Raw genomic sequence first — 14,913 nt, forward strand, 5'->3', positions numbered from 1 at the left:
AGTCCTCGGGGCTGTCCGCACAATGGTGACACCCGGGCGCCTCCTCACGACCGTTGCGGTGCAGGTACCTCCCGAAACAACCGTGTCCGGTGAGGACCTGCGTCATGCGGTACGTGAGGGCGCCGTGACTCCTCCCGAGCCACTCCTCAAAGAGGGGACTTACCGCCACGATGGTGGCGTGCCCTGCACTGAGTTGCGACAGTCGCTCCCTCCAGGCCACCATGAGATCGCGCCGGAGCTCCGCCCGCTGCGCGACAACTTGTCGCGGCAACGGGGTTTCCCCCCGGCGCTGAGCCTCCTCGCGCCAGTCGTACAGGCGCAAGAAGACCCTCGCCTCCAGATCCCATGGTGGCAGTCTAGCAAGTAGGCCAGCTGCTTCACGGGAGATCGTGCGGTACCCCCGGATTAGCCTAATGGCTATCACCTACCTTTGGGGCACGTTCAGGTAGTGTACAGCCCGCGGCCGTACTGAACGTGCCCATACCGGGGCCCCGTAAAGGGCCATGGACCGCATGACCCCCGCGTAGAGTTTGCGGCAGGGGGCGTTTGGGCCGCCCAGGTTGGGCAGGAGCCGCTTGAATGCAGCACCTGCCTTCTCCAGTTTGGGGCCCAAACGTCGGAAATGCTCGACGAAGTTCCACCGGCCGTCGAGGACGAGTCCCAGGTATTTCATCGCCCTCTCGACGCCGATGGTAACCCCCCCCACCGTGACCTGGGAGCCTGAAGGTGGCGCGTTCCGAAGCCCATGAAAGCACATGGCCTCGGATTTGTGCAAGGCCACCTCCAGGCCCAGCAGCTGGATCCTCTCGATGACTGTCGCAAACCCGCGCGTCATTATGTCAGCCGCCTCCTGGTGCGACCGCCCTTGTGCCAGAACCAGCGTGTCGTCAGCGTAGCAGACCACGCTGACGCCGCTAGGGAGGTCGGCGCGCAGCATCCAGTCGTAGCCGATGTTCCACAAGAGCGGCCCCAGTACCGACCCCTGCGGAACACCGCACGACATTTCTCGCCGGTTCCATTCCCCGTTGTGACCAGGGTAGATGATGGACCTATCCGACAGATAGGCCTCGACCACGCGACGAAGGTAGGTCGGCACCCGGTGATACCGGAGTGCCTCCCTAATGCAACTCCAGGGAAGGGTGTTGAAGGCGTTGGCGATGTCAAGAGACACCGCCAAGACGACCCCCCCCTGGGACACAGCATCCCCCGTCGTGAGAGCTCTCACGCGCATGATGGCGTCCACCGTTGAGCGCCCCTTGCGGAAACCAAACTGGTGGTCCGCAAGGTCCGGCCCTATCCCCCCAAGGTGCGCGACGAGGCGGTGTGCGACAACTCGCTCAAAGAGCTTGCCCACCTCGTCGAGCAACACGATAGGCCGGTATGCGGACGGAGAGTCCGCAGGGCGCCCCGGCTTCCGTATGAGGACCAGTTTCCCTGTCTTCCAACGAAGTGGGAACTGGCCCCTCTCCAAGCATGCGCTGAGAAGCCCCCTAAGTCGAGGCCCGAGAGCCTCAAGGGCCAGGACCCAGGCGTTGCCAGGCAGGCCGTCAGGCCCTGGGGCGGTGTTTTTGGCTTTCAGCCTAGCCACCGCCACTCTCAGATCCACCCCAGTCACCTCGGGGACATCGTCGTCGTCGGAAGTGTGGTCCGTCGTTGACACCGCGGGTTGCAGAGACATGGGCGAGGGAGAGTGTTCCCCGCGCGAAGGGAACAGAGCGCTCACCACCTCCTCCACCAGCTGAGGCCGAAGACTCTGGGTCAGCGGGGGGGCCCATGGGCGGAGCTTGCCCCGCACCATTTTGTACGGGCGCCCCCACGGGTCCCTGTCCAGAGACCCCAGCAGCTCCGCATTGGCCACCTCCTTGGCCTGGATGATGGCCAATTGGAGGGCGGTCTTCGCAGCTCTGTATCCCTCGTACAGCTCTGCTTCCCTGGCTTCTGCATCCGGAGGGCGGATGCGCAGCCTGCGGTGTCTGGTGTACAGGTGCCTCGCAGCGACGCACGCCTCTCGAAGGGCGGCGATCTCGCAAGACCACCAGTACACCTGGCGTCGGGCGCGTCCTGGCGGGGCTCGGGGCAAGGCCACGTCACAAATCTCGGACATGGTCTCCCGGAACCACTCCGCCTCGTCGTTGATGTCGGCGGGCCTGTCCGGTGATGACACCCAGGCCTGCACGACTGAGGCTTCCAGGAGAAGCTCCCGGTCCAGGTGCCTCAGCGCCCAACGTGGACCACTCGGGGTCTGCAGGACCGGCGCGCTAGGGTTCTGGGCGGAGACGTCAAACCGGATGTACCGGTGATCGGAGTAGGTCTCCACCCTCTCCTCCACGCGCCAGTCAAAGACACGCGGCAGCAGAGCGGGGCTGGCGAATGAGATGTCCACCACTGACTCGCCCCGCATCCGTACACACGTGGGGACAGAACCCCGATTGAGGACGACCAGGCCTGCTTCCAGCGCCCAGTCCTCCATCATCCTACCCCGTGCATCTGTGCGTCGGGAACCCCAGGCCAAGTTCTTGGCGTTGAAGTCCCCTAACACTATCACGGGGAGGGAATAACTTCCGACGACGACGGACAACTCCAGGAGGGAGTTGTGGAACTCGGCGAGAGTTCGGCTCGGGGAAAAGTACACCCCCACGACGACTATCTCCCCGAACCGTGCTGCGACGCAACCCCTTCCACTCTTCACCCCTTCGAGGGAAGGAGTACCAGCGGCGGCCGACGCGGCGACGATATGATGGTCACTGAGCCGCTAAGGTCCTTAACCCAGTCATCCCTGGGAAGGACAAAGTACGGCTCAGCGACCACGGCGATGTTGATCGACCACTGCGCCATGCTTTGGAGCAACAGATCCTGGGCACGGGCGCAGTGGTTGATGTTCGCCTGGAGGAAGCGTAATGGAGCCAGACTAGCACTCCATCACGTCTTCCTCCTCTTGAGACGCAGAGACGGGCTCTGCGACAGCAGCAGTGGTGACGGCGTCGACAGCGGCGGCAGCGTTGGAAGCGGCGGCGGCCGCAGGAGCTGCGGTGGTGGTCACTGCGGAGGTGGTGGCGGTGGCGGCGACGGACGGCCGGCCCTTGCCCTTACCCTTGGTCTTGGCGGGTGGGGCACAGGACTTGCTCCCTGCCCGGTGTTCGGCCGGCTTGCCAGCAGCCGCGCATGCAGTGCAGTGCGGCGCGGCACTACAAGCCACGGCCTTGTGACCGGGCTGACCGCAGCGGAAGCAGAGGGCGCTGCGGTCGACCTCCGAGGTGCAACGGACACCCACATGATGCCCGACGTGGCATCGGAAGCACCTCAGCGGTCGGGGGTCAAGCAGCTTGACCTGCGCCGACACCCAGCCAACCAGCAATCTTCGGCCGTCGACGATGCTCTTGGCCGCCGTCACGGGGCAGCTCACCGTGATGGTGCACGTGCCCCTGAAGTCGGGACGTATGGTGCCCGCCTTCACTTCGTCGGCAGAGCACCCACCCGTCCTAGCGACGGCGGCCACCACCTCTTCCGCAGTAACCGAGTCGTCCAGGCCCATGATGCGCAGATCCGCGCACTTGTGGGGCCTGGAGACTCGGGCATCGTCCGCACTTATGGACGCCCTGAGCCTCTCGGCTAGAGCGTCTGCGGCGGGCCCACTGGCCGCTCCTGGGACCTCCAGCATTCGGGCGCCCGTTGCGGTCACCCTGAGCCGGAGGCCGGAGGTGATACCTAGCTCCTGCAGGTTCACCGCCTCCTTTGCTTGGGCGAGCACGTCGCGGTACGACACGCCCCTTTTGACCGCGTCCGGCTGTAGTGTGACTACTACAGCCGCGGTCTTGGGGGCGCGGAGCTGCGCCGCAGCGGCTCGCTGTCTGCGCCGTTGTTTTTGGGCCCTCTTTTTGGCCGCTTTGGCCGCCCTCCGTCTCTTTTTGTTTTCCCCCACCACCTGCCACTCAGACTCAGTGGCAGAAGAGGTAGGGGCCGCAGACGGTGTCGGCTTCGGAGGGCGTTTCGCCACTGATGCCGACGACGGGACCGGTGCACTGCTGGTGTTGGCACCGGGGCCCTCTGCGCCTGGACCGCCGTTGCGGTCTTGGGCTTCGGCTGAGCGGCCGCCCTCCTGGTTGGCCCGTTCGGCGCTGAGACCGGGAGGGGCCTGCTCGGCGGTCCTCTTCTGGGCGGGGGTGCCGCCGCCGAAGCCGCAGCCGCATAAGAGGCCCTTTGGGCCGCTGGGGGCTTCGCCGCCGCGAGAAGGGGGCGCAGAACCCTGCCGGACCAGTGCCAGGATCTGGTTGTCCGCCGGTGCAGTCTGTGCCTGTTGCCTGGCGGCCCCGCTGCGCTCAGCGTCCTGCTCGCGCATCTTATTTAGGTCCGCCCGGAGACTCCTGTTCTCCGCCAGGAGAGACTCCAGGGCGGCCGTAGGACGAGCCACCTCCTGCTGCAGTTTGGCCAGCTCGCTCATGGGAGCCCGGCCAAAGTTGCTCATCGCTGCGGCGGTGATGGAGGCGGTGGCGGCCTCGATGGCGCCGTCCTTGCTGGCCTTTTTCCTTTTCAAGGCCACCTGCCTGATGGCGGACTCCACCGTCTTCTCGAAGTCCGCCTTCCGCCCCTGGTCGGAGCCAATGGCCGACTCCTCCTCCTTGGAGGAGCTTAGATGAGCTGCTCCTCCGTTACCCCCAGAAGCCCTGGCGGACCCTTCGCTAACGGGCCTCCTGGCGACCTTTCTGGCCGAGGCCCCGCGACTACTAGAGGAGGACCCGAGGTCTTCCTTCTTCCTCTTGAGGAAGGCGTCGGCCCGGTGGTCCTTCTTGTTGCGGGGGAGCTTAAAACCCCCCGCATCCCCCTCGCTGGACACGGACTCGGAGTCCGAGTCCACATCCCATTCCTTTTCTTTTTCTTTGTTTTGATTTGTTTGAGAATCCATGCAGTTCCCACGAGTAGAGAGCAAATATACGTCCATCCCGGCAGTGGCCTCATACCGGGGCAAGCCTACATACTGTTTGGGGCTGCTGGCCCCCACAGGGGGGAGCGCTGACGACCGTGTCCCCCACGGCCATTCATCCCCTCGCCGCGCTCCCGAAACTTGGGATTGGGTGGTTTTTTATCTAAGAGGTGTCCTTCCTCTGGGCCGGGCGATTAAGCCAAGCCCTCGGCGGCGGCATTATACATGCCTCCGTCTGCTGTCCAGCCATCCCGGCTCAGCAAACCCGCCGAAAGGTTTGCTCTTCGTTGTCAGAAGAGCAAACGAGCACCGCTTAGTGCGCCTGCACCTCCGCGGGTATGGCCGCATCCTTGCCATGTCCACAAGCGTCGACTGGTCAGGAGCGGCCCCTCCCTGGGTCCCTCTTTGTCTGGCCTATCCCCTGAACCTTTCCGGCATGAGTATCTCTACCGGCAGAGCTTCAGGATCATTGAGGCACGCAAGCCCCACCACGACGACAACGTGGGGACCCCCTCGGTGGGGACATTTACCTGACCTGGAATCGAAACCACAGTCATACTTGAGTGGTTGATTCTTCATCCACTAGGCTACTACAACTGCTATATTGTGTACTAGCTGGTGCCCGCGACTTCGTCTGCACAGGTTTAGTATTTCGAACAATATGTTTACAAATTGTAGCCTATGTGTTATTCTGATGTATAAGCTATATTATTGTAAAGTTTCATTAAAATCCATTCAGTAGTTTTTGCGTGAAAGAGTAACAAACATCCATACATCCATACATACAAACTTTCGCGTTTATAATATTAGTTGGATCTACAATCATACGAAATAATAGTAGGATGAAATAAAAAGGAAACTATCTAAATACTAAAAATGTGACTGATAAGAATAAACTATACTACTATAACTATAGTATTTCATTATTAATTTTTCAGATAAGGATCTCAACAGTTCCTTGGATACTATGGAGACCACAGCAGGAGTAGTCCTGTTTTTTGACGATCTCTTCGACAGCGTCAATGGATCGCCAGGGGGATCCAAAGGAAAATTGAGGTGTGCAGTGAAAAATAAATCCCCACATGAAGATTTTTGGCGAAAAGCTATAATAGAAATAAAAAATATGAGGTTTTTGGACACAAATAGTAAACGTTCGGTTCAAGCCGGAAAACCTAGAACTGTGCGTGTTCCGTCGCTAGACGGATGGATTGTGACATTGGAGAGCTTCTTGGGATTAGCTAAATTATTATTTAATAAATTTGGGGTAGAATATTTAAATCCCTGACATTTAAATCAAGATCCCTTGGAAATTTTTTTTGGTCGCATTAGGTCCATTAATTATAGGAACGTAAATCCTGATGTACACACTTTCATATACACCTTTAAATCTCTAGTTTTGGGCAATATTTTAAGTCCTAACTCCAAATTTTCTAATTGTGAAGAAGACAATGGCGATTTGCTTATAGATTTAAATTATTTATTTAGTTCATTGAAGTCACAAGACGAAAATGTTTCACCAAACGCAATGTCGCCATCGTCTTTTACGTCTGCTAATATTTCAAGAGATAATAGCCAAGAAAATATTTTGAGAAATATTAGCAGACGAAATAGCGTCGAAAGAGCTGTAGAAGAAAAAGTGAGAGTACAGGTGTCAGCGTATACTGCGGGCTACATATGCAGGAAAATTACAAAAAAAAAAAAATTGCAAAGAGTGTATTAGAAGTTACACAACGACTGAAATCCAAGGGATACACAAATATGTACAATATATGTAGAGAGTACAAAAGATTAAAAAATAATAATTTAACATATCCCACAGAAAAGCTTATTTTATATCGAGAATGCGCCCAAGAAATTCATGATTATTTAAATATTAAAGGTCATAAGAGAAATATAAAAAAAAAAACTTAAAAGTAGGTAATACTCAATAAAAAAATATTTCCTGGCTTGGGTGCAATCTGCATAAGTTAAACGTTTCAGAATATTTTATTACATTAATAATACGCCTCCAATGGCACAATTGGTGCAATATTATAAATAAAATATTGGAAGGCAAGGTAGAGGAGAAATATATTAACAAAATGAGTGACATGCAAATAATGGCATTTAATAAGTATAAAAAACACAAACTAAGAGCATCGAAAATTAATAAATGATAATAATCACAACTACAGAGTTTGTTTTATTAAAAAAAAAAAACATTAAGCCACCCTACTGTACGCGACGTCGACAAAAGCACAGCACTATAACCTCGATATCGATAACACGTTATATTGAAAATGTCGCATTACTAGGACAGAACGATTGCAGCGCCAGAGCCGACAAAGTGGAAGTGGAACTAATCTCGTACAATTTGACTGTCCCATCTGTAGCTTGCTATTATATAGTAATCTGTGTTGCAGTTACTGCAAAGAGTAAAGTAATATATAGGGAAAAGAGAGCCCTCTTACGTGATAATCTTGCAAACCAATTTGACAATGCGCCATCTCTCTCTAAATTGGCCCCGAACTACCTACATAGCTATAGCTATAAAAATATATATGCATCATATTCATAACATTTTCTATTAGGGTAAGTAGCACCATGTAACTATAACATTGATTATCGTTATAGTTACATTGTGCTACTTACCCTAATAGAAAATGTCATCGTTAATATAGTAAAAGGTCGAAGGAAAACAAATAATTATTATGTATTATTACTTTTTATACGCGTGTACGCAGAATGCAAAAAACCGCCATATTGATATTTGTTATGATCGGTTTTGTTAAGTTACTTGGAATATTGACACCTGGTCTTTTTAGATTAAAATTGATATTTGTGCTTTTCAAACCGTATTTAATTTATTCGCCTATTTTATCTTTTTTAAAGTGTCTAATATATTTTCCTCATACTTTTCTCTAATTAATATAAAACGATTATAGTGTAGTGCCATCTGTTGGTAGTTTAAGGTATCTTTTAGATAGTAAATAGTTTCCGGGCCAAATAAAAGGTGGCGACTCTTCATTCACTTACGGCCGGTTCACACATGTCTCCGTTTTACTGTTCCGTTTTATCGTGTACGTTTTTTTTTCGTCGATGGCGTATGTAGTTGTATGAGTGACTTCACACATGGCACAGTATTCTGTATACAGTAAAAAATATCGTTCCGTAAAAAAATTACATTCCGTTTTGTCATCGAATACTGGACGACGGAACAGTAAAAATATACGGATACGTAGAATTTTAACCGATAGATACTGTATGCGTGGCGGGCGGTGTGTAGGAGGGGGAGTGATGCGACACGACAGGTTTTGTTTTAATCAAACTGTAAGCACCCTCTCTAGATCTTTGGGCCATAAGTGGATGCTGCCAATAACGTCGAATAGACGATAGTACCAATACAACACGTCCATCCTTGTAGAATAGCGGCAGTATACTGCGAGTTTTCTGTTCACACATCGCATCCAGTAATGACGGATTCGTTGAACGATATACGGTGCATATGTGTGAACAGCGCATAAAATGACGTATCCGTTAAAAACGTACCAGTTATGCTACTGCTCCACCTGCGTCTTAACGCGTTAAATTTTGGCATTACGCAGATGTGGCCAACGTTTTAATGTCAATTTATACTAATGGCAATATAAATAGCATTAAACGTTAAGCGATAACTCGGGTGTCGGTTTTTTGGACGCATCAAAGGGTTTTAGTGCGTAGCTTATAGCGCTAAGTGATGTTGGCTACATTAATGCCATCTCATTGGACGCATGCAAGGACGAGTGTAGATACTTTGTTTAAGTTGTAACTGCATTTTACGAGCACGATAATGGAATGGTCAAATGAGAAAGCTTTAGTTTTTAGAATTATTTTGTGTATCTGAATTTAATCTCTTTAATGTATGTTAACGCGTTACTTCATGAGGGATTAACTCTTTGCGTAAGTGTAGCCAACACGCATTTTTAATGCTATAAGTAACGTGTAGTTGGCCATTGACATTAACGTTAACGCTAACGCAGGTGGAGCAGGAGCATAAAACGGACTCCCATGTGTGAACGGGCCGTTAGCTGTCAAAATGTACGGAGTGTCTCCCCCCTGGTGTCCATTGAGTGAAGTGTTTGTGCTTATCCTCTCCGCTTTAACTGTAATAAACCCAGTTTCATTGGGCTTTTTTCTTTACGCAAAATGTATTATAAGTGCTGCATGTGTAATGTACGCGACAGGACGCTATTTTGTACCATTTCCCATCCACTGAGAAAAGACTCCAAATGTGGTTAAAGTGTTTACCTTCGGCTCGGGATGATTTGAAAGCGCTAACGCAAAACCAGCTTTCGAAGTTGTTTGTATGCTCAAAACACTTTGAATGCGGTTTGTCACCCAGAAGTCTCGTCTCGTAGGATCGGCGTATCCTACACTTTTCAGTGCAGAGGAGATATCAAGAGGAACACCATCTCAAAATGGTTGGTAAAGTTATTCTTTATAAAAAGTTAGCTATTCTTTACCTCTTTTGTTAAGCAAAAGTTAATAAACATTGTTGATGAGCAACAAGAATGTTGCTGGAACCAAGTGCTTTGACCATAACCATTATTTACCTTTTATTTTCAGAGAATGTGGACCCACAGACCGATCATACTTACTGCCGAAAGAGACACTTTGACCATACTTATGCAAAACAGAAACCTTTAGCAGGTAATGTTAATATGGATACTAACAATAATAGTATTCATAGTTTGTATGTGTGTAATTTTTTCTTGTAATTAGTATTTATGTCATCAAATCTTTACATTTATGATTTATCACATTTCAGAATTATCTTTAAACACAGGAGGAATGCAACCTGTGGATGTACCAGGAACATCTCACATATCAGTGGCATGTGAAGACTTCCCTTCAACCACAGGCACGACCACTTTTTCAGGTAAATGAAGTAAACTGATTTTCTTGTAAAACTCAATAACTAGATTAGTTTTGACTGCAGTAATGTTGTAAATAAGTATTATTCTCTGTAACTTAGTGTAAGTGGTGTGCATACCTGTAAGTGACATATTTACACTGTAAGTATGTACGTATGAAACTAAGCACCTATACTTGTTTTGTAAATATGTTGTTGGTATGCCTGAATAAATAAATAAATAAACTACCACTTCAAGCTCTTGTACTGAGAATATTCCAATTAATATTTAACTGTATATAAATATAAATATATTTATAAATGAAACCTGCTTTCCATTGTCACGACATGACATGAAAACGGCTTGACCAATTTGGCTGAAAATTAGAGGGGAGGTAACTTAGACCTGGGAGAAGGTTTTGGGATAGATATATCTATTTTTATAGATAGATTTTTGTCACCATCCGGCTACAGGACGCAGGTTAAACCGCGGGCGAAAACTGTATAATTAATATTATACTGTAAATGTACCGGGAATATTCCAAAATATTTGAAACTTCAAATTAGGTTAAGGATGATGTGAGGTAGGCAGTTGCATATAAAACATTAGTAAGCACCTGTTTGTGGTTAGAATGAAAGCCAAGCCCCTGCATAGTTGGGAAAAGGCTATTTGTAGCGAATGAACAATCTTGAATGTTTTGTATATAATTTTAAAATAACTTGTGTTTTCTCTTTTCTTTAAGGCTCGCTGAATACAGTGGTGTTAAAGACCAAGGCAAGGGCAAGAAAACGAATTATAAATAAAATAAAGGATTTGACACCAACTGGTAAAATTATATATAAAGAATACCAGAAAGCCAAAGACGAGGCTAACTTCCTGAAGAGAGCTCGAAGAGCTTTAAAATTCAGCAAGGACAAGTCCTTTGAAGAATTAACAAAGGAAATGAATCCATTTGCAAAAACTATTATGAAAATGCAAATTAATTTATGCTCAAAAAGTAAAAAAGGGCGACGCTTTACTGAGGAAGAAAAATTAATAGCATTGTCCATAATGAAACAAAGTCCTAAGGGCCAGGCCACAACAGTGCGTTGCGGCGTCGCATCGCAAAAACAACATTGCACAGCTATGCGGTTAATATGATATGCGTCGTTGATTTTTGCGATGCGACGCCGCAACGCACTGTTGTGGCCTGGCCCTAAGTGTTACAGATTTTTACACGAAATTTTCGTCTTGCCCTCACGATCAACTCTAAATAAAATGGTTGCAAAGCTCTCTATTGGACCAGGAATTTGTCAACAAGTGTTTGACTTACTAAAAAAAGAGGTTAGTATTTTTTAATATCTTGTGTGTGTATCTTTTTGAAGTGCTACTGTAGGCACTTCATGAAACTAAAAATTACACTTTTTTTATTTTTTTAACCTACAAAACAGCAAATGCTTTATCAAGATGTTCTTAAGATGTGTACATAAATTACTATCATTGTTTTCTTTGATGACAAAACAAAGATCAGACAGCGGTTTTAATTTATAACTGTTTCAGGTTGCTACATGGGATGAGAAAAAAAAAATTTGTTCAGTCATCTTCGATGAGATGTCATTAGACACTGCTTTAACCTACGATAAAAACAGAGACTGCATCAATGGCTTTGTAGAGTTAAATGAAAAGCAGAGCCAGTTTGCCGACCATGCACTTGTTTTCATGCTCAGAGGAGTGGTGTACAAGTGGCAGCAACCAATTGCTTTTTATTATTGTCAGGGGGCCACATCAGGGACTGAGCTTAAAAAAAATCTAAGAGATGTTGTGGCTGTTCTCGTGGAATGTGGTCTGAAGCCTATGTTGGATTATATAAAGCAAAAACTAATACCCCTAACTTTCGATAACATTGTTCTTTGTTCTATCTGAACAATCTACTGTTTATTTAACTCTACACACACTGCGTCACGGGATCTTGTTAGACGGACGTATTGCTTCCAAGTACCATTTAAAGTATAGAATAAATATTTCAATATCAAATTAGTATATTATTTCTTTTAATCCCATACCTCCTATAGGTTATGGGCCCAGTGCGAAAAAGGACATTTAGTAGTGAGAACATTCAGTAGTGCGTAGTGACAGTAAAGTGCATAGTTGTAAATAAAAATAAAGTTGTGACAATGGAAAAAGTGAAAAGAAACATTAAGCCTTTTAATGGAGAAAAGTACAGTGTATGGAAATTTAGAATTCGTACACTGCTTTCAGAGTTAAACTTGCTCAGTGTTATTGACGAAGAAATTCCTGGAACGCGATCCGCTGAGTGGGAAAAGAATAATAAGGCAGCCAAAAGTATTATAGTCGAATATTTGGCGGACTCATATCTTAATTATATTAATGAAAATGGGACTGCTCAAGCAGTTTTAAACATTTTGACGCGATCTATGAAAGGAAAAGTGTAGCAACTCAATTAGCGCTGAGAAAACAATTATTGGGATTAAAATTAAAAGCCGATATACCCTTGATCAAACACTTCTCAACATTTGACGATCTGCTGACAGAATTATCAGCTGCTGGAGCTAAATTAGAGGAAACGGACAAAGTAGCTCATTTATTACTTACTCTCCCGAATACATATGATGGCGTTATCACTGCAATTGAGACACTATCTGAAGAAAATATCACTCTCGGTTTTGTAAAACTAGACTATTAGATCACGAAGTAAAATTAAAAACGAGAGTCGTGATACCAGTTTAAAGATACTCCATGTTGAAGAAAAATATAATAAAACAGATACAATCGCACAAAACAAAACTATTTGAAGAATACAACATTCAAGAAAACAAACAAACAAAAATTTGTGAAATGTCATTACTGTGGACGCAAAGGACACAAGAAACAGGATTGTTTCTATTTCAAAAGACAGACAAATATACAAAACAATGCCCCAGAAAGGACAAGACAAGTCCAAACTATTGCCCTGCAAGAGGGAACGACCTCGAATTCTTCTTTTTCAGGATTTGCGTTCATGACAAGCGCATACCATTATGAAAAAGACCACTCGACAATTAAATTCCTATTAGATTCAGGAGCGTCTGATCACATCACAAATAGAGATGATCTCTTCACATCGTTTGAATGTTTAAATCCTCCTTTAAAAATTTCAGTAGCTAAAAACAATACATTTATTTCAGCAACTAAAAGGGGAAACATAAATCTTATCAGTCAAACAGGAGTGCAAGGAATACTTACAAATGTATTGTTCTGTGCCGAAGTACCATATAATTTAATATCGGTATCAAAGATGCAGCAAGCAGGATTCACCATAATATTTGATGACAAAGGCACACAAATTACAAAGGAAGGTAAAATCATCATGAAAGGTAAGACATTGAATAATCTTATAGTTCTAGAGTTTAAAATACCAGTAATAAAAGGGAATCCGCTTCCCAAGCATGTTATGTTAATGAAAATAAATATGAATTATGGCATCAACGCCTAGGACATATAAGTAAAACTAAATTCCTGCAGTTAAAATGTCATAATATGATTGATGACTTAGATGAAATAAATACCGTAACTCCAAATGATAAGTTGTGTGAAGCATGCATAAATGGGAAGCAGACTCGCCTGCCTTTTAATAAAGTTAAAGACAAAAGTTACATTAAACGCCCTCTGTTTATTGTGCATTCAGATGTTTGTGGTCCTATAACACCTCCAACAATAGATAACAGAAATTATTTTGTTTTATTTGTTGATGAATACACACATTATTGTGTGGTGTATATGTTAACTTACAAATCAGAAGTGTTTACAGCTTTTAAAGACTATGTCGCTAAAAGTGAGGCTAAATTCAATTTCAAAGTAGTAAATCTTTTTAGTGATAACGGTGGTGAATACTTATCCACCGAAATGAAAAACTACTGTAGAGAAAGAGGCATAAGCTATCATTTAACAGTTCCTAGGACCCCACAGTTAAATGGTGTTGCAGAACGTATGGTTCGCACAATAACAGAAAAAGCTCGTGCTATGTTAAATGGCACTAAAGCATCAAAACGTTTTGGGGAAATGCAGTTTTAACTGCAGTTTATTTAATAAATATTACGCCTACGAAAGCTTTAAGTCAATCAAAGACACCATACGAGATGTGGCATGATAGGAAACCAAGCATTAAAAATCTCAGAGTTTTCGGTTCAACTGTATATGTTCATAATAAAACCAGTAAAAACAAATTTGACAATAGGTCGTGGAAAGGAATACTGGTAGGTTATGAACCCAATGGTTATAAAGTTTGGAATACAGAATTCGAAAAATATGAAACTGTAAGGGACGTTGTAATTGATGAGACTAATTTTATCGAATCTAGGCCTTCATTACGACCTGAACGGAGTAATAATACATATTCCCAAGACGAAACTGATAATGACTCCGTAACAAAATCAGTGTCTTATAAGTCTCATAGTTCTGGCCCTAAATCAGATAGCTCTCAATCTGATGAATGCAGTACAAGTAAAATTCGAAAAATCGGTAGTCATGAAATACCGAATGAACCTGAAAATGAATCTGAGAGTAGTTTGAAACACAAAAATCAGGATAAACCTGATGAATTTTTAAATTTACGAAGAAGTGAAAGACTGAAAACATGTTCGCGTAAATCATATAATGAAAATGACTATGATGTCTATAGTGCGTTATCCATCACAAGTAATATACCAAAATCATTAAATGAAATTAAATCTCTGAACGATAGGAATCAGTGGGAAAAAGCAGTCAGAGAAGAACTCAATTCTCTTAAGAAAAATAATACATGGACATTAGTACCAAAACCATCAAATAAAAATATTGTAGACTGTAAATGGATATTCACTATTAAAATGACGTTTCAGGTCAACCTTCAAGATATAAGGCACGTCTTGTCGCTAGAGGTTTCAGTCAAGAATATCTTAGTGATTATAATGAAACATTTGCACCAGTTGCTAGAATAGCAAGCTTTAGATTCTTAATTAGCTACGCAAATCAATATAATTTACTGATTCATCATATGGATGTAAAACAGCATTTCTAAATGGTACACTAAAGGAAGAAATCTACATGAAAGTTCCTGAAGGTGTAAAATGTAAAGATAATTACGTATGCAAATTAAACAAAGCTCTT

At 45.7% G+C, this 14,913-nt stretch overlaps 1 protein-coding gene across 1 annotated transcript; it reads left to right on the forward strand.

Annotated features, from left to right (window-relative positions):
- The first annotated feature begins 8,443 nt into the window (after nucleotides 1–8,443).
- On the forward strand, nucleotides 8,444–11,808 carry LOC110380067 (uncharacterized). Its single transcript, XM_064035896.1, has 5 exons — nucleotides 8,444–9,357; nucleotides 9,503–9,586; nucleotides 9,705–9,815; nucleotides 10,532–11,112; nucleotides 11,329–11,808. Exons 1-4 carry the CDS (start codon nucleotides 9,261–9,263, stop codon nucleotides 10,927–10,929), a joined length of 690 nt encoding a protein of 229 aa, XP_063891966.1. The 5' UTR covers nucleotides 8,444–9,260; the 3' UTR covers nucleotides 10,930–11,112; nucleotides 11,329–11,808.
- The last annotated feature ends 3,105 nt before the right edge of the window (nucleotides 11,809–14,913 follow it).

The sequence above is a fragment of the Helicoverpa armigera genome, chromosome 8 (genome assembly GCF_030705265.1).
Source record: "Helicoverpa armigera isolate CAAS_96S chromosome 8, ASM3070526v1, whole genome shotgun sequence".
In the NCBI taxonomy this organism is placed as follows: domain Eukaryota; kingdom Metazoa; phylum Arthropoda; class Insecta; order Lepidoptera; family Noctuidae; genus Helicoverpa; species Helicoverpa armigera.